This window comes from Kogia breviceps, chromosome 6, assembly GCF_026419965.1.
Source record: "Kogia breviceps isolate mKogBre1 chromosome 6, mKogBre1 haplotype 1, whole genome shotgun sequence".
NCBI classification, from domain to species: Eukaryota; Metazoa; Chordata; class Mammalia; order Artiodactyla; family Physeteridae; genus Kogia; species Kogia breviceps.
Window position 1 is genome coordinate 64004258 of NC_081315.1, and position 26749 is coordinate 64031006.

At 41.6% G+C, this 26749-nt stretch overlaps 1 protein-coding gene across 12 annotated transcripts in view; it reads left to right on the forward strand.

The window, feature by feature from the left end:
• Nucleotides 1-572: 572 nt before the first annotated feature.
• The window catches only part of GPAT3 (glycerol-3-phosphate acyltransferase 3), a 58742-nt gene continuing 32565 nt past the window's right edge, over nt 573-26749 (forward strand). Inside the window, exons 1-3 of one of the 12 annotated variants that reach the window (XM_059066987.2) lie at nt 573-1045; nt 1628-1914; nt 9143-9209. In XM_059066987.2, coding sequence (XP_058922970.1) covers nt 1774-1914; nt 9143-9209 — 208 coding nt within the window. In that variant the 5' untranslated portion in view covers nt 573-1045; nt 1628-1773. Of the gene's footprint in view, nt 1915-9142; nt 9210-26749 lie in introns of all 12 variants that reach the window. The other 11 variants (XM_059066989.2, XM_067035972.1, XM_067035977.1 and 8 more) reach the window with 11 other exon arrangements.

Here is a 26749-nt window from a genome sequence, read left to right on the forward strand (position 1 = left end):
AATATGTGTTTGTTTCCAGCAAAGACTTTGGACGAATTTTGCCATGTGTGGTTTTTTGTTGTTGTTGTTTGTTTTCGTAAAATGGCAGACTATAAAGAGGTTTAATTTTGAGAAGCCAAGCGCCTAAAATTTCTTCATTCTTAACTTGGTTTTTAGGACCAAGTTACAGGTTTTTTTTCCCTTCCTAGTGGGGGAAGGAGTTGTGATACCTGCCTGGCAGGAGGTGCAGAAGCCAAACATTTACATTCTTTGCAGGGGGCTTCTCCTCTCTTCCGCTCTCCTTTTCCTCCACACCCTGGGCCGGGACAGCCTCTTTCGCAGTATTTCTTGTCAACACTCTTTGAATTCAGTTTGCTTGCCGTCCCAGTTTTTCTAGCTTGAAATTACACCCGAAAGAGACCTGTACGAGATTTTGGTCCCATTCAGTGACGATCTGGAAACGCTGGGAGCCTGATTTTCTTATCTACTACAGTCTCAACATCCCTTCTTATGCTTACTCTTAAAAACAGATCAGGTTTCTAAGAGGCATGAACCGCAGTAAAGTAAATACCCGTACAAGCTTTTTGCCATCTACTGTTCTAAGAAGGGCTAACGAGGCAGCGTTGCGGGCACTGAATTCCTTGGAAGCGTGCGTCAGCTGGATGAAGCTTGCGGTGGCCTGGCGTTTTTCTGTGGCTTCTGTGAGAATAGTGTTGGGTGAAAAGGTAGGGTAAGCTGTGGTTGGAATCTTGCCCCGGGAAGAGAGCGACCCTCGGCGGAAGGATTTCTGTGCTAAAGCAACGGCGGCTGAGCCGGGAAGGCGACTGACTCGTGGAGAGAACTTTCCACTTACAGGAAGAGCAAGATCTCGCCCGGCAGCTCCGTAGAGTAGGGAGGGGAAAGGAGGAGGGAGAAGGAGTGGGAGACCTGGAAGCGGAGGAAGTCGCAGCTCAGCAGCGCCGTGGGCATTTCCCTCTCCTAGACAGCCCTGCCGATAGGTCGTTTTATACACACACAAGCAGGACCTTCTCAAGCGTTCCGGACACGTCAGTAGTTCATTCTGGGGGTGAGAAAATGCTAACGTGTTGCAGAAGAAAACTCTGTTCCCTAAAGGATCTCCGCTGGGAGTGCTGGCGAGGCGAAGACTGGAGGCCGCCCGGGAGGCTGCGGCGCTTTCCGTGCAGATCCCTACTAGAAGCTCCCCGTTGGGTGGCGGAGGAGGTGGGGCGAGGGCAGGGTGCAGAAATTGGGCGCTGGGCGTCCGAGACAGCCCACCAGCAGCGCAGTCCTGGGCCAGGCGTCAGTTCCGCCAGCGGCTGCTGTGCGGTGGTGCGGTGCACTGCGCCGCAGGGATCCTCGTTCCGGGAGGGCCTCCGTGAGTCAACGCTGAGTTGCCCCAATCACCACCCAACTGAAATCAGGCACAGAGGGTGGGACACGTCCCCGCTGCGCTCGCGTGTCTCCACGCTCACCCTCAGCCCTGGTCGCCTGGCCGGCGCTACCAGGTCTGCGCAAGCGGCAGCAGCTTCGGCGGGGGCCTGGGCCTCCAGCCGAGAAAGAGTTAACTGGCCGCGGCGAGGTGGAGCCCGAAGAGGAAGGAAATTGCTGTCCTGAAAGTTTTTCCCATCCTCTCTTGTTTTCCCTGCAGAGGTGAGTGCCAGGCGGCGGCGGCGCTGACTCCGGGGAGCCGGGCTCCGCACCTTTGCTCCCGGAGCTGCCAACCTACTACCTGGGGACAGGGACAGCTGTCGCGCTCGGACCTCCTCCGTGGACCCCTTCTGGGTGCGCCGAGCCATGGATGGCGCGGAGCTGGCCGGGAAGATCGTTTACACCTGGCTGACTCTGGTGCTCGGCTTCATACTCCTGCCTTCGGCCTTCGGGGTGTCTTTGGGCATCTCCGAGCTCTACATGAAGATCCTGGTGAAAACTTTAGAGGTGAGTGCATGCGGGCATGCCGCGGCCCCTCCTCCGAGGGCTTTAGGGAGATCCTGGGGCGATGCGAAACGAGGGTAGAGCTGAGAGCCGAGTAGACTCGAGGGGACCAGTGAGGAAAGTCAGTGGTGCGGAGCGGTGTGCGTTTTAGTTTATCCCCGGCTGCATCCCTCCTCTCCTGCAGAGCTGGAGGGATTCGGACTAAAACCACTGGACCACCCTGTTGTTGCTGTGGTTGAAGGCAGAACTACCTCCACCCCCTGCTGTTGTTATTATGATTTTTACTGATCAGAATATCAATGCAACAGTCTTTTCTATCACCGAATTTCTTTATATCCTTTCTGCAGGGCAGCTGTCACCTCAGTGTCCTTAGTTTTTACAGCCCCAGGTTTCAGAGGTCCTTTCGTGGACTAAGGCATCCTGTCCAGAAAGGCATCATGTTCTAGTGTATGCTCAATATAAGAAACCAATTGCTGGATGGTAGAAAGAAATCTGATTATATTTTAACAGTCATGGAAATTTAATCTAACCAGGGGCACTTGAAATGTCATTGAAAATCTATATTCGTTGACCTCAACTCTAAGTGGGCCTGATGGGGAACAACTACAGCTTACCCTTAATACAGGGCTTTATTAAATCACATAGGGTTCCCTGTTGATCCTCTCATCAGATGCTCCCCAAAGCCTTGGAAGGAAGGGAGAGCAAGTGTTATTGCCCCTTTTACAGGTAACGAAACTGAGACTCTGAGAAGTTCAGTGGTTTGCTTGAATTAGGTGGTGGAGACAGGAGTCTTAACTGAGGAGAGGGCCTGTAGCTATTGGTCAAAAGTGCAGACTTTGGGTGCAGATTTGCTTTGATTTGGTACCAAAATCCCAGCATATGACCATAGGGAAGTCACCTACTTCTTGTGCTTCATTTGCTTCATCTATAAAATAGGATTAACAGTAACAACTATTTCCATAGGGTTGTTTAAGTGAGTTAAAATATGTCAGGCATCCTAGAATGGTATCTGTATGTGTTTGCTGCTATTAAAAGAATAATATTATTCTGATTATTAAAGTAATAATAAAGTAATAATATTATTACTTAGATTCTAGCATCCTTGTTTCTGTAGCTACTAAAGTACCTTCAAATATGGGTTCGCATTTTTCTGCCCTTATTTTATGTCTGCCCCCAGGCTTGGCTTTATTTGCTCTTCTCCCTCAGGCAGGAGGGTGGCTCCCAGATATACATCTCTAATCTTTTATCTCTTACTTGGAGATTACCAGCAGATCTCCCACCAGCTAATCTTCTGCAAATCTATTCTACCTGCTTATCTCCTGTTTTACCTCACATTTTTGTTGTACTTCTCTTTGTGGCTATTTTTCTGTCTAGTCTTTGAAGTTATATTTGATTCTTCATCCTCAGCCCTCATGTTTTAAAAATTCTGTTGTTTCTACTTAGGAGATATTTCACAGTCTTGAATATATCTTGTTGATGTCACACTCTGAACTTGGTCACACTCTACTGTGAATTTCTTAGCTGCCTCTTACTGTTAGATCTTCAGAATACTCTCCTGTAGCAGTTGATCCTCTTCAGCTGGTGTTCATTCTTTCTCAGAACTGAAATGATTGAACTGTTCTCCCATATAGCAATGTCTTTTGGAATTGATACCCCAAGTGACAGAGTAAAGTAAGTTGCACACCCTGTCTTCAGGTGCTGACTCCTATTTGCTTGCTTGAGTAAGTCAGGATACAGCTAAAGAGATGTCAAGGAGAGAGGCCTGCTAGTTGCTGTTAGCCTGGCAAATAGCTATTATACTTTGAAGGGTTATCTCCAGTCCAAGGTCTGGCTTCAGTGTGGCAGGGCCTCAAGTTTTAATTTTTGTCCATCTGGACTTGAAGAGACTTAGAGATGCACTCCTTGTTAATCAAACTCTCAAGGATGCTAGTTTTCTAATTATAGTGGGAGATACACCACCTAGCTTGGAAACCAGGTAGATGGCAGCATAAGGAACCATCCTCTTGGCTCAGACCAAAGTTATTAGGTCAGAGAGATGCTTGGCATATATGGAATTAGAATGGGGATTCCTTTTGTGAGCCAACTCTGACTCGGTGGTAGCTGCCTGGAGTGCCTGTGTTTGGGAGCAGCTGGGCCCCTCAGGAAAGAGCTATGATTTCATAGCGATACCTGCTTTAGGCATAGGAGAGGGAGATGGCAACCCAGGGTTTTCCATCCTCTAAGCAGAACAGCGTTAGATGTTTCAGAGACATTTCTGTTAGGCAGAGGTTGGTACAGTGGATTGCTTTTTTTTGCCAACTACGGGGATAATTCTCTTAAAAATTGTGCTGGTTGTTTAATATTAGAACATCTTTATATCTGGAAACATACCCTGCCTTTTTGTAGAGTCCATTTAAGGCCCAACCCTTCTGTTACTCATTATTCTTTAGTATGTTCTCAACTGATTTGCTTCTTTCTTTTGCATTCCAGTCCCAAGAATATTCTTTGGGCTCTTTGATTGGAATTAGCTATTTCACAGGTGTCCTTGGTTACAGTTTACACACCATTTTAAAAGGTCATGTAGTTTGGTATGTGATGTGTTTACTTTGATAAGTTTTCTTGACAATGGGTAGGTAGCTTTTTTGTGACCATAAACTCAAATTCTGGAAGTTACAGTATGTGTGGGGTACCTTCAGAATAGCTGACTGGTAATTGCTAATTGTCAAGTAACTCAGCCAGCTATATGCTCTTCTTGGGCCCCTTCTTAGCTCATCAGTTCAGGTAATAATTATTTATTGAGTAGCTACTGAATGCTGCCTTCTGCATTGTTGAGTATCTCTAGATGTGTTCATAAGTCCATGATATGGCAAGCTGCTTGAGGATAAGGCTTGAATTCTTAGCCTAGAGTAAGTGTAGTGATTCTCTAAACCAGTGATTTTCAAGTGGTATATAACAATTTCTTAGGAGTATATATGCCAATATGGTAGCAGTATATTGGGGAAAATTGTTTTAGGAATACAAACCATGAAAAGTAAAACTTTTGGCTGAGAGGATTTGTAGAGGGTAGTCCATCTGCATGGTGAGGTGTATATATCTGAATCTCTGGGAGAGTGTGTGTGAATTTTTTATGTTTATCAAACAGGAGCATGGATTAAAGGTTGAAATATGCTGTTCTCAACCCTGCAAGGTTAATGATGCTTCCTGTTCATTGACCTAAGGATTTCTATTCATTGGCCTAAGGTTCATGATTAGAGGGAAATAAAGAATGGGAAGAGAATATAGGATTGATGGAGAAGAAGAAGGCAGCGGAATGATACGTAAATTATCTAATGTAACCAGATAATACAAACAATAGACAGAGAAGATAAATGTTAATGGACTGAGTTTTCCCTCAACTTTCGAGGAATAAGTTGGATGCATAAACAGCTTACTCCAAATTTCTGGCATTGTAACCTTGGGCAGATCACTCAACATCTCCACCTTAGTTTCTACATGTGTATACAGGCATATGCCTCACAGAGTTATTGTGCAGATTAAATGAAGAGAGGAGAAGAAAAGCACTTGATACATAGTAGGTGCTCAAATCTTAGTGGAGTTTGAATTGGAACACTACCTTCAGATCTTTGATGGGTCAGCACACATACATACTCAGAACAGCCTACTCCTGCCTTTTATTTTAGTTATTATTCTTTCTCATACCATTTCCTCCATCCACCAATTAGTTTTCTGTCATTTTAAAAAGGCACGTCAATAATTTTCAGATGATAAACACCTCTTATTATAACACTCAGGTATTATCCCTGGTGTTGGAAATACAATAAATCTGCTAGAAGGCCATGACTGTTTATGACAGAAAGTAATAATAAAGAAAAGCTACCAAAGCAATATGCTTTTCAGATAACTTAATTCTACAGCACCTCTCTGGGTGAAGGTCTGTTATTATTCCCATTGATAGATTGGAGAATGGAGGTTCAGAGAGGTGATTTGTCTGGACAGTGGCGTACAGCTGTCGGTGGTAGAATCAGGATTTTAATCTGAATCTACAGCCTGAGTTCTACTCTGCTAAGATGACAGACTCTGCTGAGAGACTTTTATTTTGCTACAGATGATGGCCAGCTATTATTTGAGTAAGCCTAATATTTTGAATTTTTATATATTTTTATACATTTTTCCTTTTTTCTTTCCCTCTATTTAGTCAATTCTTAAATGTCTTTTTAGTGTGAAAACTGAAAGTTGAATTGTCTAGGTGACAGTGTCAAGTTTTTGCTAGCTTTTGGCCTAAGTTTTAAAAATTATACTTAACCCTTTATTTTGTTGCATTGTGGACAGCTACGTATTTTCTTCCAAGAGGATTTTGAAATTAAGTGGGTTGAAAACCTGATTGAAAGTTGTCACACTTCTTGGTAGGGGTAGTGAGATGGGGAGTGGTAGCCAGGATTGTTCGAAGCTGCTATCTTCAGGGCCCTTTGCAGACAGAGCTGCATCTTTCCTGGTGCCTTGAGGTAGATGTGTCCTGAGATACCTCAAGAGATTTAGAACCTCTAAAGAGATATTCTTCCTCTGTATTTGGGCTTACCTGATCAGCTAGAGAAGCTGGTGTGGTGAAAGAGAAATAGCTATTTATTGGGAGATGCACTGATGGTCTGGAAAAAAAACTGATCATTTTGGCACCTATATAGATGTAGGGAGGGAGGAGAAAGCCAACGTTTTTCTACCTTGTGGCCGATTGTGTGATGGTCGTTGGATAGATTATCTCCTTTAATCTTTACAACAACCCTTGGTATTGTTCAGAGATGATGAAACTTAGATCCCAAGAGGTTAAAGTCTTGTCTGAGATGATTACAGCAAGGAAGTGGCAGAACTGCAGTTCAGATGTACTTCTGTCCGTCCAGCTGCAGAGCATAGGCACTTGGTCGTTTTTCACTGGAAAGTTAGCCCAAAGAAGAAAGCCGTTTTCCAGTACAAATTCCCTTTGGCATTAAGTGACTTCTCCTCCAGCCTTAAAACTTGCTAGTCTTGAACATTGTAACTACATTTTGGAGGATAGACCTCAGAGTTAGCATTTCAGGAGAGGGTCTGTCTTCTGAAACTTCTGATGATGACACAGGGAGCTCTTTGGAGCACATCAAGTTATTGGAGGAATACCCCCATATTAGTTTGCTGCCATAACAGAGCCCCATAGACTGGGTGGCTTAAACCATGGAAATTTATTTTCTCACAGTGTTGGAGGATAGAAGTCCAAAATTAAGTTGTCAGCAGCTTTGGTTTCTTCTGAGGGCTCTCTCCTTAGCTTTAGATGGTGCTGTCTTGCTGTGACCTCACATGGTCTGTCTTCTCTGTACAGGCCCCTGGTTCTCTTCCTCTTGTTATAAGGACACCAGTCATACCGGATTAGGGCCTCACCCTAAGGGCCTCATTTTAACTTAGTCACCTCTTTAAAGGCCCAGTTTCCAAATATAGTCACATTTTGAGGCCCTGGGCGTTAGGGCTTCAACACATGAATTTTGGGGGCGCTTTGTGTGGGACACAATTCAACCCATAATAGCCACAGAATCCCAATGTTTTCCATCTTATAAGCATGGACTAATTGTCCTAGTCTAAGGTAATTACCATTTATATAAAATATAAAATCACATGCCCACAATGAAAAAAGTGAGCTCCAGGATAAGGATGATTGATTGTTTACAAAATTTTATGTTAATCATGTCTTAGGTCTCCTTACAACTGATAATAGGTAACAAGGCTTTAAAGTGAAAAACTCTGGAAATAAACTTTTACCTCTATTGAGAAGAGATGGGAGGTAAAGTCCGGAGTTTGAGAATTCCTGCCTAGATCAGCAAGGAAGAGAAAAGGACGCAACCAGATTAAGATTCTGAGCCTATTATCATTTGTGACTTGCCACTTGAAGCTGGGAAGATTAGGCCTCTATTCATAGCCTGTTTTCTAAGCACATGGCATGTTCCTACTTTGCTCTTTGGAATGTTGTGCAGGGGTCCTGATGTAGTCAGATCATGCTTTGCTTCGTGTACATGTTTTAGGTTATTTATTCTCTACTACTTATTTTCTTACTTATTTGAGAAAAAAATGTTTACCTCTCTGCTTGAGCCCTTCAAGCCCAGCAACAACTGAGGTTTTTGCCTTGACATATTTAATAAATTCTGTCTTTTTGCCCCTTCAAGAGTGCCTAAGTTGTAATTATAATTACTATAGTGCCTTTTACCTCTTGTTTTGCTCTTCTCCCACCTCCCCAAATCAAGTCAATTTAGATATTGTTAGCTTCTAGAATTGTAGTCATCTAGATAATATATATATTTTTAAAATTAAATTATTTATTTATTTATTTTTGGCTGCGTTGGGTCTTCGTTGATGTGCGCAGGCTTTCTCTAGTTGAGGTTAGTGGGGGTTACTCTTTGTTGCGTTGTGCAGCCTTCTCATTGCGGTGACTTCTCTTGTTGCGGAGTACAAGGTGAATCAGCAATATATATATATATATATATCCACTCTTGTTTAGATTCTTTTCCCACATAGGCCATTACAGAGTGTTGAGTAGAGTTTCCTGTACTATACGTAGGTCCTTATTAGTTATCTATTTTATATATAGTAGTGTGTATATGTCAATCCCAGTCTCCCGGCAGATGTCTTTTTCGTTAGTGATTTCATGGATTCCTTTCCAGCTTTCCAAGTCTCACACTGCTCCTTTTGAAAACATTTGTCTGATACAGGCAGTTAGGCATCTTTGAGTGTGTCTCATCCTTGAATGCCTAATTTCTTATGAAAATAATATTCTTTATGCTCTGTGTTTATGTCTTTACATGTGTTAATCTCATTTAATCTTCATAGCAACCCTATGGAATAGGAACTATTATCCTCATTTTACAGATGAGGAAACTGAGGCTGAGAGGGATTAAGTAATTTTAAACCCAGATAGACTTGATGCCATAGTCTGTGCTCTTGCCCTTCATGCTTTCTGACCTTTCCTAGGAGTAATTTATTGGGGTACCAGGTGTGTGTGAAGGTTTTTTAATAGGGTAAACATGATCTTTTCCTCTTTTTATTTGGGCATTACCAGTAATTAATATAAGAGTATACCTGGGATTTGGAATCCTATTATATCAGAGATTCAGTGGGGTATCTCTTCAATTCACAGAGCACCAGGGATTAATGATTAATTTCATGTCTATATAAGCATGGTTTAAATATCTTGGCATTGTGTCTGTGACACAGTTGACATTAATACTTGTTCTTTGAACAGTGGGCCACGTTACGAATTGAAAAAGGAGTCTCAAAGGAATCAGTTCTTAAAAACTCAGCTTCTGTTGGTAAGTCTTCCTTTTCATTTTAATGGTTAAAGTATCCCAATTGGGTAGATGTATCTACCCAATGTGAACTTCAAATATGCATCGAGTAGTACATTTTATGGGCCTTGGATTGTTCATAATTCTGTCCTTTATGCAAAATAGAAGCCTTCTGAGTTTTGGATGAGTTTTTACTGTAAAGATGTAATACGTGCTGGTTCATCTATGTGTTCTTATAGGGTATTTCTAAAGGTGTGCATTTAAAGGTGGTTGCCCATGGTAGTTAATGGTCTTAAGAAAAAAAAAAAGGCTAATCGACTACCTGGGGTTAAGTTAAACCTATGTTTGAGGTTTCATTAGCGACTTATTCTAACTTGTGGTTTTCAAAGTATGTTCCTCAAAATATTCTTTCCTGCTAAAAACTAATTAGTAATGCATGAAATAAAAAAAATAACTCCGTTGTGAAATAAGCTTGGGAATCACCCACCACATGCTACACATTCCTTTTGGTGACTAATAATGTATACTAACAAAGGCTCAGAAAAGTCCTGTAGTGAAGAAACTCACTTAATTTTTGTTAGAAGTGAGTTAACACATCAACCGAGCTAAGCAGTCCCTGCTTCTATATGTGTGCTTTGCCTTTGTCCCAATAAACCCTTTCACTTGGTTTAAGAATTTTAAGAATTTTTAAGACGCAGGGTTCAAAGGGGAGTAGAATTCTATGGAAGTGATGGCTGTGAAATTAAGGAGAAATAAACCCTTGATTTAATTAGAAGATTAAGGCTTTATGTGTTTTTCAAAAATAATATAGAAACAATTTTGTGCCCATCTGATTTAGGGTTAAAGATGGTCAAAATGTCAAACACTTCACTAGAAGGAATTTATCTTCTGAAGGCTTGTCTAAGAGGAATTGTAGAAATTATATGCTATAGTGCATTTAGGAAATAAAGAATCTGAGTGAAAACATCTGTGCATTTTTGTGTAATTAGATTGTTATGTTCAAATGATTAAAGCAACTAGTAGAGCTTCATGGTGTCTACTTAAACACCAAAGGGTTAGCACCAATAACATGTTAACCACGACTGGATATTTCTGGCTCTACTTGGTCCTCTTCTTATTGACCTGAGAGATACCTTCTCTCAGGTGTAGCAGATCTACTAAATATTTTTTCTGGGTTCTTTTAAAATGTGTGCTCTTGTGATTTAAGGAGAGGACAAACTTTATTGCTGATTTTTTGTTGTACTTGGTGAGACTTCGGGCTGTCATTGTTCTTGGGTGAAATTCTTTAGGACCCTACAGGTTGGGGTGGTGGTGGCGCATGTCTTGGGCCATGAATTTAAAAGGGCACGAAGTGTTTCAATTTGGTAGGTTAAGAGGATTAAAAAACCACTAGCTGAGTGTTTTTGTAGCGTTGTTTTAATTTTTTTCAGCCTAATGGGAGTGAATATTTCCACTTGTTGGATTTTTTTTTTTTTTAATCATGCATCTGTCTTTTCTATTTTTGGTCTTTGCCTTTATCTTGGTACCTCCAGGAAAGAGTGGAAGTGAGCAGGAGGAGAAAATATATATAATAATGGTTTAGAGTATGGCTAATGCCTACAAAATTTATCATATTTCATTCAGAGTGGCTGCTCTTCCTTTTAGCCTGTGCAGTTGGGAATTGACTATTGCAGTTTCTGAGCATTTGCTACCTGTGAGGTGGACAGGGGATCCCAAGATGATTAAGACATGGCTCCTGTGGGGAGACAGGCATCTGATAAGCCACTGTGATAAATGCTAAAATAGTGGCATAAGCAAAGGATAAGGTGAGCTCTCATTTAGGCTCTGCTGTGTGCTGCTTTCATCTGTATTAATACCACAACTGTGCATGGTATGCACCTCTACTCCCATCCTGACTTACATCCTGCTTGAGTCACCCTGTGGCAGGGTGTGTGCCCTGTTGAAAGTCAGTCTCAGCTGACTCTCAACACCTGTACATTCTGGTGTTTAGAGTCAGCCGAGAGGTAGTATCACAGCCCTAGACAGAGGCAGAGGGTGATGAAACACTGAGCACCTGTGTGCCTGGCTGGTGCAGTCGCCTACCCTCAGAGCATCGTGTCTCTGTATCGCAGCCAACCGAGCACAAGTCAGTGTTGAGCCGGCCAAAGTTTAGGCAAGGGTCACTGGTAGGCCACGGGTCCCAGGGGTGTGGGTGCAGTTTTGAGACGTCTGAATGATATAGTGCTGATGATAGGTTTAGGGAATTGAGAGGGAGAGATGAGCTAAACAGGGACAAGACTTATGTTTGTTTTCTGTACCAGAAAATTCCTTCTTCTGTTCTTTTACTTGGTGAAGCACATTTCTGGAAACAGTTTTCAAATCTCCCTCTCCAGTTAAACCCCTCTTGTGTTGTACTTCTTCTGTGCATTTATTGATTAAGACAACTGAAAGCTGAACCTCGGGAATTATTATCTTTGTGCTTAAATACTTCTTTGCTGTCCTTGGCTGTACTCTACCATGTCTTCTGTTAAAACACTGTCCAGCTCATTGAGCTTCAGATATGATCATGAATAAAAGCTCTTTAAGAAGCTCTATCATTGTACCTTCCTCTTCTAGGTTTAAGGACTTTTCCTTATTGTTAATACAGTGGTCAATATAAATTTTCTCCTCCCTTCAAGTAATTGTGTTATAGGTAAGCATTCAACTTCAGTGGAGAATACAGAGTTACCCTCTACCCTAGTTTTTGTTCCCTGAGAGCTGATGTGCTATAGGTAAAACAAGAAGAGAGAAGGGTATTGGGTCTTTTGCTTTGCCTCAGCTGTACTTTTACCACTCTAGCCATAGAACAAATGCATCTTCTCAGACCCTGGCTTGTGGTCTGATGGAGATTTTAGCAGCTTTCATTTTACTCTGCTGTAACTAGGGCAAGGGACCATTTGACCCTAAGGAGCCACCAGTCTCACTATTTAGGTACCTAATTTCCAGAACTTATGCTGTCAGACTTGAATGAGTCAGTAATTTTAATTGTGATTGAAATGAATGTAATTTATTGTCATTTTCATGACTCAGGATTAATGCCACTGTAATTGCATTATGATACTAGGACATCATAGTGATTAGCGACTAAATGTCGACAGGCCGGAGTTAAGGCCTGCAGGTGCCTGGGGAGTGAGTCCTAAACAAGTAGAGGCTGTGGCTCAGTCCTTCCAGTGTTTTTCCCTGGGGTGTGTTGCTGGATTGACTTGGCATTGTAGGCGGTGGGAAATGCACTTGCTTCCTCAGGTCCTCCACGTTGCCCTGTCCCAGCAAGGATTTAGGGTCACCTGGCCCACCGTTAATTAAGCCACTGGGCTAAGTTTCTCTTCTGCCCAGTATCTCTTGCCCTCAGCCCCCTCCACCTCTTCTTCCCCTCAAACACACACAAAGGACAAAATGCTACTGTGAAGCCTTTGATGTTGTACCTGTCCAGAGAGAATTCAGGCTGCCTAACCATTTCCCTCTACTTTTACATATGGAATTCTTTTGTGAGAATTAACTAACCATGTTGATGCCAATACAATATTGGTTACATCAACATTAAGCAGATCTCTGAACTTCACAGAAAATGTGGGATAATACATTGTAACAGAAATTTGAGGAGTGTCATGTTCTATACTCATTTTGTCTTGGGCGGGCCTTTTTTGATAGTCTGTTTAAATCAGCTAAGTTGATTTCGTACTATTGTCTTGGTGTAAGTTCTCTGAATATAAATCAGTGTCTGCTGTCCTCAAGGATATGGACTATAATGCATTTAATGGGGTTATCTTGCTCATAAAATCCTAGAACGCATCTGACTACTTGCAGAGAGAAAAAGAATCCAGTTATGGGATATGGAAGGATTATAGGTTGAGATTTTTCTTTATCACAGCCAAATGTCTACCTGCTTTTATTAGTCTATGTGCCTGATGGTGACGACGATGATGATGATGATTTTCAAACATAAGCAAAAGTAGAAAAATAGTATAGTGAGACCCATATAGCCAACTTGTTTTTGTTTTTTGTTTGTTTAATTGAAGTACAGTTGATTTACAGTATTGCGTTAATTTCAGGTGTATAGCAAAGTGATTTGGTTATACATGTATATATCTCTATCCTTTTTTGCTTTGATTCTTTTCCACTGTAGGTTATTACACAATACTGAATATAGTTCCCTGTGCTATACAATAGGTCCTTGTTGTTCATCTATTTTGTATATAGTAGTGTGTATATGTTAATCCCATACTCCTAACTTATTCTCCCACCACTCGCTGGCTTCCCCTTCGATGAACCATAAGTTTGTTTTCTATGTCTGTGAGTCTGTTTCTGTTTTGTAAATAAGTTCATTTGTGCTATTTTTTTTAGATTCCACATATAAGTGATGTCATATAATGTTTGTCTTTTTCTGACTTACTTCACTTAGTGTGATAACCCATATAGCCAACTTTTGTCAAGATTTTGCCACACTTGATTCATCTATCACTCCTCAATTTTTGCTAAAGTATTCAGTGCAGATTTGAGATTTCATCTTCTTATACTTTTTTTAATTTTTTTTTTTCGGTACGTGGGCCTCTCACTGTCATGGCCTCTCCCGTTGTGGAGCACAGGCTCAGCGGCCATGGCTCACGGGCCCAGCCACTCCGCGGCATGTGGGATCTTCCCGGACCGGGGCACGAACTCGCGTCCCCTGCATCGGCAGGCAGACTCTCGACCACTGCGCCACCAGGGAAACCCGCATCTTTTTATACATTTTTAAAAAAAGGACTTAAAAAATAACCACAATGCTTTTATCCCCTTTACAGGCTTAATATTTTCTTAATGTCATCTAATACATAGTCCATATATAAATTTCTCTAACAGTTTCAAAATGGTTTGATAACTGATTGTTTGATTTGACATTCAGTCACGGTCCACAAATATGTTTGCTTATTTATTTATTGACACTGCCTTTATTGAATATAAGGAGTACAGTTTCTCTTCTTGGAACAAAAATTACTTGATAGAAGGTGATTCTGAAAAAAATTCAGAAATTCACTAGCATACCATGTATTTTAATCCTCATGTTAATATAGTTCTGCAGAAGGCAAAGGTTTGATTCTTTTTTGTTTGTTTTAAAACGGTAAGATCAGTCATCTGCATTTCTAAGTGCAATATAATGAAAACTTAGTTCAGCGACACTTTGGGGAGCAATTTGGCGATTAGTAGCACTGTAACCCCACAATTCGACTTCTAAGCTACCAGACCTACCCAAACTCTCAGCATGTGTGTGTTAGGAGACGTGTTACAGGTACATACAAATAGTGGCAATGTGGAGATGACCCAGTCACTCCTTAGGAGGAAAATTATGTAAGCTGCTTTATTTGTACTGTACAGCGATCAAAATGAATTAACCGGATTTACATGAAGAAAACAAAATGAACAAACATTGAGAGAGAAGAAATGTATAGTATAATAACATTCATTGAAAATTTAGAACCTTAAACAGATGACTATCTATTTATGTAGATGTATGTAGATAAGTATAAAATACATGTGGAAATGATATCTGCTAGGAGGGAGGAGAATAGGTGCGGAGGTGGGCTTTAACTGTACCTATAATTTTTTTCTTCAAAAATATCTGAAGCGGGGCTTCCCTGGTGGCGCAGTGGTTGAGAATCCGCCTGCTGATGCAGGAGACACAGGTTCGTGCCCCGGTCCGGGAAGGTCCCACGTGCCGCGGAGCGACTAAGCCCGTGAGCCATGGCCGCTAGGCCTGCGCGTTCGGAGCCTGTGCTCCGCAACGGGAGAGGCCACAACAGTGAGAGGCCCGCAAAAAAAAAAAAAAAAAAAAAAATCTGAAGCAGATATGACAATGGAATTTTTTCTTTGTTGAACTCATAAATTTTGGTTAAACTTGTATTTTAAACATAAATATTAAGAAACCCAACCAAATAACATATAAATAAGCCTTCAGCTAGAGTCTGTAGTCTGATAAATGGAACTAGTTTCATATGACTAGAAAACAGGTACCTGTCTCAGGGGTGTGATTGATGCTTACATGCTCCAAAATACATTTCTAGCCAGCATGCCTCATGCCTGGAATAGAAACTTAAACCTGTGGAACAAAGGCGTTGTTAATTGAAATATATTACCTCTTAGAGCTGGGTTTCACAACCTCAGTACTACTGACATTTTGGGCAGAATAATTCTTTGTCACAGGGAGTGGTCCTGTGTGTTGTAAGATGCTTAGCAGTGTCCCGGGTCTCTACTCACTAGATGACAGTAGCACACCCCTAATGTGACAACCAGCAGTGTCTCCAGATATTGCCAACTGTCCCCTGGGGGCAAAATCCTCCTCTTCCCTCCCCCCTCTCTCCTTTGGGAACCACCTCTCTCAGTGAATAATGCATTAATCTATTGGTACCCACTCTCACCGGCATAATTTGTTCTAGCTTTCTAATTAATAGCCCCTTGAAGGAGCAGAACTTGATTTGTACAGTTTTTGATGGCTGGTTTAGGGGAAGATGGAATGCAAGGTAAGGCATGGGACTCACAGGGTTAACAGGGCCACTGGATGGTGGCAGAGGAGGATGTTCCGTAAGGAAAGGTAGAGGTGAGACAAGGGAGTCTTCCTTCAAACTTCATCTCATAATCCGAGGAAAACAGACTGCTTCTTTTGGAGGAAACTTTACTTTAGAGTGGGTTAGAGACTTGCATATGAGTATGTGCTCTCACCTCTGAAAGCAGATGACTTAGCATGTAATTCGGGCCAACAATGAGTAAGCGAGATGGAGTGGTTCTGGCAGGAAAGAGGAAGACAGAATGTCACAGCAGACTAATGCTTTTAACTGCATTGTGAGGGATGGGTGGAAAAAGAGCAATTTAAGTGGTAAGTCACAGAAAGAAAGGCTCCCATGCTAATCAACCAGTTTTTCCAGTGTATTTTAGCCCATAAAACAATACTCTCTACTATTTTTCAGATTGTTTTTTTCTTCATACAGCTGTAACAGAGTGGATGACTTGCCCTGTCCCTATTTTCTGTGAAATTAGTTTTTAAAACAACGTACCTAATATAAGCAGGTTTTAAATCTTTCTGTCTTCAGCAGTAACTAGTTGGGGATCTTGTTGGTGATTTAGCTCTCTTAGTCCCAAATACCTCAGTAGCCTAGAAGAGGGTACCTTCATCTCAGAACTGTGGAGGTTTGAAAAAGCTGGGTGAAAACTAAGACACGAGGATTCTTTGAGAGTGAAAAGATAATAGGATCAGATGATAGGACAGTCAACTCGAGAACACATCCCTTGTTTATTTAGAGTTCTCTTTACTGTTGGGAGGAGCGGACATCTCATCAGGTGCCCATCAAATTCAAAATCCAGCTTGTCGGGCTTCCCTGCTGGCGCACTGGTTGAGAGTCCGCCTGCCGATGCAGGGGACGCGGGTTCGTGCCCCGGTCCGGGAAGATCCCACGTGCCGCGGAGCGGCTGGGCCCGTGAGCCATGGCCGCTGAGCCTGCGCGTCCGGAGCCTGTGCTCCGCAACGGGAGAGGCCACAACAGTGAGAGGCCGCGTACTGAAAAAAAAAAAAAAAATCCAGCTTGTCATTTTAGAAGTGTTCCCAGGGACTTCCCTGGTGGTGCAGTGGTTAAGAATCTGCCTGCCAGTGCAGGGGACATGGGTTTGATCCCTGGTCCGGGAAGATCCCACATGCCGCAGAGCAACTAAGCCCGTGCGCCACAGCTACTGACTCTGAGCTCTAGAGCCCATGAACCACAGCTACTGAGCCCGCACACCACATCTACTGAAGTCCATGCACTTTGAGCCCGTGCTCCGCCACAAGAGAAGCCACCGCAATGAGAGGCCTGTGCACCACAATGAAGAGTAGCCCCTGCTTGCCACAACTAGAGAAAGCCCGCCCTCAGCAACCAAGACCCAACTCAGCCAAAAATAAATAAATAAATAGATAGATAGATAAATAAATAAAAAAGCATTCCCCAAACCAACCTCCCATTCACCATACCGCTTCTGGCCACCCTACCCCACAGAGATAACCCTAATCAAAACTCCAGAGCTTCTCCATTTTGTTTCTGCCTTATAGATAAGAACCTATAAATAATAATAATAACCACTATTTCTTAAACACCAACTCCACTGTGCAAAATTAATTTACATTATTTACATGAGGATAACATCTTGTTAATTCTTATTTTATTGATGAGAAAACTACAGGTGAAGAAGGTCAAGTAACTTGCTTCAGATCACATCGCTAGTCAAAGGTAGCCTGAAAAGGAATTGCAATTTGTCTTTCCTACTCAGAATCTCTTGCCACCACTTCCTACCCTAAACCATGCCTTCCTCACCAGCCCCTCTGGCCAGTGTCTTCTAATTCTCCCTTTGAAGGTTGAGGTAACTCTTCCACAAATGGAATTTCCTCTGCTGAGTGTTGGCTTTGTCACATCCTAGGAAACTCATAACATTTCAATCCTAAATCATCAACAGAAATTTTAAAGAAAACAAATCCATTAAGACTGTCCAGCATTATGATCAAAGATACTGTACATAAATGCCAAACCATAAGGTTGACATTTTAGTTGAATTGATGGTTCATTTGATGATGAAGTTTATGGACTCTTCTGTGTTGTGGGATTTCTTGTTTAATCAGATTACTTATGTCCAAATAAACGAAGTTAATGCGGATGTCAGTCAAGATATGGGTCAACAGTGTATTGAATGAGATGTTAAAATGTTAGCTGTTAAAAAGAAACTCTGCCTGTTATTCTAAATGCCTCTTGGTTTCTCTGCAGTGTTGATTGACAACTGATTGCAATGTCCATACTTCCACCCCATTTATGCTTTAAAATGGATACAAACATATTTAATTCTGTGATGAGTATTTATATCTGGGGCTAAAATCCTCCCATTTTATAATCAGCATTGATTATTTTATAAGTTTCTGGAGAACTATTGGGGTAAATAATGATGAAAAAGGAGGTAGATTTTCTCATCCACCTTTCTCAAGAGACTAAAAGTACATCTCCAGTACTTCTAGCTTAGCACTTTTAGTCTTGATAACTGAGAGACACTAATAGAAAATTACTCATAATACAAAAAAGGCAAATTATTCTATTATAGATATATAAACCATGTCGAAATCAGGAAAATAGAAGCTTTATTTCAGTAAAGCTTTTGATTTTATCTTAATCCCAAATAACAGGGTCAACAAATCCATTCTACCGGTTACCCTTCCCATGACCCTGGCAGACATCACTAATTGATGACGTCTTTGTCACTGAACCAAGATGTGGCCTCAAAAGTCCTCTTTAGCACAAACCTGCAGACAGCTTCTCACTACCAGGTGACCTGGGGTTGGCCTTCCTGATGAAACCTTGTCATACTCCTGATCTGGAGATTAGATGGGGCTTCTCACCCTGCTCATCAGAGGACCACTAACTGAAAGGAAGGGAACCTATTGAGTAATTGGGTTTGGCTTAGATTTGGTTGTAGTGTTTGAGGTTACGTTGATGACTTTGACATCATTGAAGTGCAGTATGGTGGACTGAATGCTCTTATATTAGTCAGGTTTTAAACAGCCTAGGAAACAGGCATAGAGTTTAAAGTAACCTTGATGGTTTTGATGAATGAGCCACCAGAGAGAGGGAGAACATTCAAGATCCTTTACTAGGAGGATGCTCCAAAATGGGGTAAAAAGCCAGGCTTGGTTACATACATGATAGGAACTGGCCCCTTCAGAAAGCCACAGGCAGAGTTTTAGATAAGCAGGCAGTGGAAAGCAGGGCACAGAATCTAGACTGACGCTGCAGTGCATAAAAGAGCCAGCATGCTTAACTACACAGTGATGCGCTGCTTTGTTTTTATTTTTATTTTTTGGTGGTACGCGGGCCTCCCACTGCTGTGGCCTGTCCCATTGCGGAGCACAGGCTCCGGACACGCAGGCTCAGTGGCCATGGCTCACGGGCCCAGCCGCTCCGCGGCACGTGGGATCTTCCCGGACCGGGGCACGAACCCGCGTCCCCTGCATCGGTAGGCGGGCTCTCAACCACTGCGCCACCAGGGAAGCCCTGATGTGCTCCTTTGAATCACTAGCCCTGGTCTTGGCCATGAACAGTGATTCCTGCGTGTCTTCCGTGTGCCTACGTTATATTCGGAACTATGCCCACAAGCAACCCTTAGCCTAGTTAAGGAGATCTCACCAAGATCCAGATATCCATGTGGCCGTTGAGAATCAGGCAGCACTGGTGTTATCGAAGTCCACAAACATATAAATATCATTAATTTGAGGAAGAAACTTAATGAGCGTAGCGTGAAAGGAGATCATTTTGGATAGGGGACATCAGAGAGGGTTTTTTGTGGATGTTTCGTGTTGAACTGGCCATGTGGAGGTGGATTAAGGTTAACTAAGGTGATGGCTTTCTAAACTGTGAAAATGAGGGAATCATTTACGTAGCAGTGAGAGTGAGCTTAGTTTATAGAAGAGACAAAAGATAGAAATAAGATTAGGTTATGAAGGGCCTCAAATGCAAAGCAGTTTAGATGTGATATAAAGGCACAGGTGAGTCCAGGTTTACTGTTTGTATTAAGGGTGGTAAAGAGAAAATTCTGAAGCCCGTATAAAGGGTTGAATGAGATCTGTGAGGGTTGATTACTGAATTTAGAAAAAGAAAAAAAAAATCCTGAGGGATTATACATTTTTCAGGTGGTTAATTATTAGAAGGAGGAAGCCATCCCACTTTTCCTCCATATCCATAAAAGACGGAATAAAAAGATTGGCTTAAATTGAAGTAAAAAAACTGATAGATGTAAGAAAGGACTTCTCGTTAGCAAAAAAGGATCCAAAAACTGGACCAGGCTAGACGGTAGATTACATAGAGATTTTTTGCAAATTGGATAGATAATTGAGAATTTTGGGAGAGGTATAAATTATATAACAAAACTCTTTTCATTTTTTAGCAGTGCCTTTTTGTCTTGGTTGTAACAAATTCCCTATAAATGTTTTAAGTATTTCAGTTTTCAATCTGTCTTTACGTGGTGTTTATCTCTGTAACATCAGTGTCTGCTTGTGGGTCACTGGCTCTATGGGCAGAGAAAGCAAGAAAGCTCTTCATCAGTTCTTTTATTCTGCCAGCAAGTAGCAACAACTCAAGCCCTCTTCACCTTTTCTCCTTTCTTCAAGAGATTTTGTAAAAGCATTTCGCAATTGTCTGTTTTGTTTTTGCTGAAGCACTTGGGGCAGCATAAGTTTTCAAACCAACAGGAAAGTGAGGGACGAGGGCACCAAAGCATGCCTCGTACAGGGAAGGTGGGGAGATCGGGAGCAGATAGTGTGGGTTCTACATTTGTTGAGAATAGGCTCTGGGGCTCAGAGAAAGGAGAGATCCCATTGGACTTGTGATTGGACAATTTTTTTCATGGGTTGGAGTAGGAAGAAGCCAGTGATGTCTGGATGCCCTGGGGGTGAGCAAAACTCTTAGGCAGGGGCCTCCTCCTTGGCATGCCAACCGCAGAACAGTGTGATGGAAAGCTCTACTCTGGACCCCTTCACTCGCTTTTCGAGGTCAGGTGTCTGGTATCTTGGATTCTCTTCCTCAAAAACTCTGTTTCCCCCAAAGCTTGGGCTGGCTAGAGAAGAGCTTCTATACCCTGGAGCCCTAGCCCATTTTCTGAAGGTTCCTCAGGGAGCAGACCCAGTGGACCCCTTATGTCTCCTGTAACTTCTGGGATACCTGGTGAACAAGAGTAAAGAATGAGACACTTTTCTGTTAGGGCTTTCGAGCCTTCTTCCTTTCCAGGTGTTTCTCTCTGGAAACAGGATTTGCCTCTGTGCTTCTCTGGTGTTGAGCACTGGGCAGCCTGCCCCTGCTAATTTCACCTGGGAAATAGAAGTGGACCCTGATGCCTGAGGGTGCAGGGGATGCCATGGACAAACTTTGTGGGTGGATCATTTGGCTGTATTATCTTTGGATACCTGGAAAAATGCATTGTATGCAGAGGACGGCAACTTGGAGGAACATGGCTTCAGGCCTTTACAAAATTGAAGGTACTCTGGAGACAGTGCATATACATAGCAAATGACACCCTTCTTCAAGTTGCAAGAGAAAACAGCATTAAGGGCAATGATTTCGGGTATCCATTTGAAACCAGTGGCATTCTCTTGATTTAAGAGGGGGGAGGGACTTCCCTGGTCATCCATTGCTTAAGACTTTGTGCTCCCAATGCAGGGGGCCTGGGTTCGATCCCTGGGGAACTAGATCCCACATGCCGCAACTAAGAGTCTGCACATCGCAACTAAAAGATCCCGCATGCCGCAACTAAAGATCCCGCACACAGCAATGAAGATCCTGCGTGCCACAACTAAGATCCTGTGCAGCCAAACAAACAAACATACATACATACATACATACATAAATACATAAATAATAAATAGCTAACTAGCAGAGGGGAAGTTGATAATGAATTCCAGAGACCATCCCTTAAAAAAAAGAAGAGAGAGAGAAAATGAGATTAAGATTGGATAGAGAGTACAGACGTTGGCTATGTGTGATTAATTCAAGCATTCACCTGCTTGGTAGACTATGTAAAGTACTCCAAGCCTTTGCAAAGGGTAGGTGTATGTTCTTTTTTCAAAGTGTGGTAAGCTTGTTGTTTATTAAATTGGTATCTGTTAGTGTATCATGCAGATGAATCCTTTCCTCTTTCCTGCTTCTGCAACAGCATTAGCACAACTTTACTTGACTAAATGAACGTCCTCATTTTCAGTGACTCATATGTTCTAAACAGTGAGTTTCCTTGCCAGTCAGTGGTCAACCCACATGACCCTCGACAACAGACATCGTGTGTGATGCCAGCAGGCATTGCGAAATCCCAGCGTGTGACGGTGCCCAGCCTCTGATGTTCATCTCAATGAGCTAATTGCTAATCAGTAGAGAGGCGTGTGTATCAGGGTATGTGTACAAGAGAAAAACAGGCATTTTGTAATCAACAAAAAAGAACTAACATCTTTTTTTTTTTTTTTTTTTTAAGGGAGGGCATTGCCTTGCCATTTCACCCTCACCCTCATAGGACAAGTCGTCCATTGTGTCTTTTAGTGTAAGCCTGATTTAGTTTTAGAAACTTAGAAGTGATGTTTTGTAAGTTTGATGTAACATGGATTTTTTTTCCTGTCTTTGCTGATAAATCAGTTAAAACAACTCCTGCATCATATAATGAATGGGGTTGGTGGTTCATGGGCTCAAGGAAAATGAAAAAGGGGAAAATGGAGGTCTGCTGATGTGAAGAATCTTGAGTAATTTTAGAAAAAGGCGTATCAGGTGGAAGAAATTGTAAGCAAAGGCAGGAGAGTAGGAGAGCCTAAGAGATATTAGGGGCCCAAGAACTGATTTAGTCTGGTTGGAGCTAGGATGAGTGAAGATGAGTTGGAGGTGCAAAGTGTCGAGATTGGATATTTCAATCCTAAGAAGCCTTGAATTCCAGGCCAAGAAATTACTTAATTAAATTCAGGACAAATCTGGTAGCTTTTCGGAAGTGGGGTTAGGAAGAGAGTGGGGAAAGTGGAGAAAGGAAGGTGGTGGATGGAAAGCCATTCTGGAAGGTATTGGGGCCTTGAACCAGAGCCATGGGGCCAGTGCAGAGGTGGAGGGTCTGTGCAGCCATATAAAAATGTGAGCCTTGGGGAAGAAGTCAGGACTATAGATGTACATTTGGGAATTATTTGCATAGGCTGGAAGTTGAAATGATAGACTGAATGAACTCGCTGAGTGAAAGACATGTATAGAGGCTAGAGAAAAAAGGGGAGCAGGAAGAGATAAATGAACCAGATGAGGATCAACCAGGGAAAAGAATAGGAGCAGAGAGAGTGGAAACTCAGAGGAGAGAGAGTTCTAACCTTTATATTTTCTCTCTCCTCATTTCTCTGCCCACTGATACTCTTTTGTGCTATATTTTTCAATAGATATTTTCTATCAACTCTTTTTCAGAAATAAAAACAGTGAATACCTTATCTGTAAACTGCTTTTCTGTGAGTGTCTACACAAGTGAGGTGATGGTGGGGTTATTAGGGACTTCTAAAGCTAACATAGAAATTACGTATTTTAGGGTACAATTTGAAATGCAGGGGTGACACTGGTTTATGTGGAAAGGGATCATAGTACTGTTTCACTTTGTTGCATCTTTGCAGTTCTGCACAGGCTGAGCCATCAGACTGATGGGATTCTGGGAGAGCCAGCAGATGACACACATAGGATATGTGTGTGCAAGTTCTTGTGTAAACATTTTAAATTTGGGTTTACACATATTTAAAAAACTTTCTGGCATAGGTAGTATTTACATTCACATGGTACAAAAATCATAGCAATTTAAAAACATGTGCTTTGGTGAGTGTAGCTTCCAGCTGTTACTTTCTACCTCTATGCCATGTTAGTGTCTTATGGATGTTCCAGTGGTTCTTTATGTGACCTCAAACATGCTATTGTAATGGAAATGTTTGTTACTTTCTTGAGTTGCTAATACCAAAGATGATGTACAGTAAACACTACTCTGAGCCAGTTTTTCACCTATAGCCTATAGTCCTTTCCATATTATTACTTAGAAAGTTTCTTTTTTTTTTAACAGCTACAAGAAATTTCATTACATCAGTGCAAATGGTTTTTTAACCTGTAGTTCTCCACCTTTTGATATCAAAAAACATGTGGCGATTCATACTATTTCTAACATGAATTGCATGTAACATAAATCTGTGACATGAATGGAATTGCTCTGTCAGAGAGCATTTGTAATTTTGATTGATGGCCAAATCACCCTTCATTAATGGTTGTACTATTTGTACTTCCACTAGGGGTGTGTGGAAGTGCCTCTTTCCCCACAGCTTCACCAATGGTGTAAATGTATGTCAAACTTTTGGGTTTGTGCGAGTTTGATAGGTGAGAAGTGGAAACTCATGTTAGTCTTAATTTGCATTTCTTTTATAGAGAGTGTGATTTGGTACATGTTTTATGTTTAAGGGCCATTTGTATTTCTTTTTCTGGAAACTTTTGGCAATTTTTCTTTCTTTTCTTTTGCCCATTTTTCTCTCTCTTGATTTCTGTTTCACTTTGATTTCTGGGACCTTCTCGTATATTAAAGTGATTAATTTTGTCTGTGCTGAGATAAAAATACTGCTTTCAGTTTGCAACTGTATTTTCCCCTTTGCTTATCATACTTCTTACTATGCAGATATTTTCTTCTTTTAATAAATTTATCTATTTATTTATTTTTGGCTGTGTCGGGTCTTCGTTGCTGCGCACGGGCTTTCTCTAGTTGTGACGAGTGGGGGCTACTCTTCGTTGTGGTGTGCGGGCTTCTCGTTGCAGCGGCTTCTCTTGTTGTGGAGCATGGGCACTGGGCGCGCGAGCTTCAGTAGTCGTGGCATGCGGGCTCAGTAGTTGTGGCTCGCAGGCTCTAGAGCACAGGCTCAGTAGTTGTGGCGCACAGGCTTATTTGCTCCACAGCATGTGGGATCTCCTGGGACCAGGGCTCAAACCTGTGTCCCCTGCATTAGCAGGCGGATTCTTAACCACTGAGTCTCCAGGGAAGTCCGATATTTTTCATTTTTATGTAGTCAAATTTACCAATATTTTATTTTTATAGCCTCTGGATTTTTATTCTTTTTAGTAGAAAAATTTTCCCTCTTCTGAGTCTTAAGGGAATTCTCCAGTGTTTTCTTTGACTACTTTTATGGCTTTAAAAAAACAATTTAAATCTTTGATTCATTTATTCTGGTGTATTTGTCCAGATGGCTATCCAGATGTTGCAACACTGTCTATTAAAAAGCCCATCTCTACCCAAATGATTTGTAATTTCCTGAATTCTAGTATAGTTTTGGATCTATTCCTGAACTTACTATTCTGCAATGTTTACTTGTCTTCTCATGTACTGGTACGTTGTTTTAATTATTGACATTTTAATATCTGGCAGGGATCATTGTTCTCATTGCTTTTCCTTACAGAACTGTCTTGTGAATTCTTGCTTATGATCCGTATGATCTTGACATTCAGCTTGTCTATGTTCCAGAGGAAATACAACTATCTATTTTTATTGGCATTGTGGTAAATTTATAAGTTTACTGAGGGTGGTTTGACCTTATCTGTGTTGAGTCTTCTCCAAGAACATTACATCTTTCCATTTGTTTAGGTGTTTCTTTGTACCCTCCAGAGGTGTTTGAAAGTTTTCCTTAGACAGTGTCCATTTCCTCTTAAGTTTATAATTCCAGTAGATCTTATAAATGGAGTCTCTTCTTCCATCATATCTTCTAACTGATTGTTGTTTGTATATTGGAAAGCTTTGATTTTAGTAAGGCAGAAGGATATAAAAAAGTAAGAATTCTACTTATGTAGGTTTCAGATTTCTTTACTTCATTTCTTTCCCTTGTCTAATTGTGCTGGCTGCTACCCCAATACAGCATTGACTAGCAGTGGTGTTAGTTGCCGTTTCTGCTGGGGACAGGCTGTGGTGTCTGCAGCGTCTTCCCTGTAAGCATTAGGTTGGCTTTGCTCTAGTTTTCCATCTTATGGTAAATATTTCTTGATGCTTGTTTTGTAAATCAAGAATGAATGTTGAATTTGTCATGCTTTTCAGCATATTTGGTAATGAGTATTCCCCCCATCCCCTTAGGCATATTATGGTAAATTACATTAATAGCTTAATATTAGAGTCATCTTTGTGTTTATGGACTATACATTGCTAAACATTTAGTCCATAAACATTGTTTATGGACTAAACATAATATGGTGCTGGAAACTGTCTGCCAAAATTGGAGTTAGGATTTTTGCAGTTGATCCTTATATTTGAGATTAGTGTATTACTACCTACTTACTTCCCTCCTTTCCCCTTTACACCCTTTCTTCTCAGATTTAAAGGTTTGGTAGAATTCCTTGTAAAACGGTTTGGGTCTGGGCCAGGTAAAGTTTCCTTACTCCCCACAACATTATTGCGTTTGTGCAGCTGGTTCTCTTTAGAGCAGGGGTTCCCAATCCCCGGGTATGAGGCCCGTTAGGAATTGGGCCGCACAGCAGGAGATGATTGGTGGTCCAGCGAAGCTTCATTTGCCACTCCCCAGCGCTCACATTACCGCCTGAACCGTCCCCCCCCATCGTTTAGGGCATTCATCTCTTGGTGTCAGTATTAGTAATGTTTTCTTGTTTAGAAAGCTATCCATTTTGCCTAGCTTTTTATTACATTCATTTGCATAGGACTTTGTGCAAAGTTGTTTCTTATGATTTTTATACTTTTCTGTTTATGTTATTTCTTCTTCGTAAATTCTTATTTTGTATTATATGTGGACGTTCTCCCCTGTCCTTATTTTGTTTTTCTTACTTGGATTAACTAGTGGGATGTGTAGGTGTTTAAAGGAAACTTTACCCTTTTCATGTTAAAAAAAAAAAGTTGAATGTGACTCTTAAGTGTGCCAACTGGGGAAACATTACTGGGGGGAGGCATGAGTAGTTTCATAATTCTAAAGCTTTTTTAAAAACTAGGCAATCATGATTGAGTAGCTCTTAGGGAACCAAAGGAGATGCTAAGTCAGCATTTATTTTGAGCACATTTCA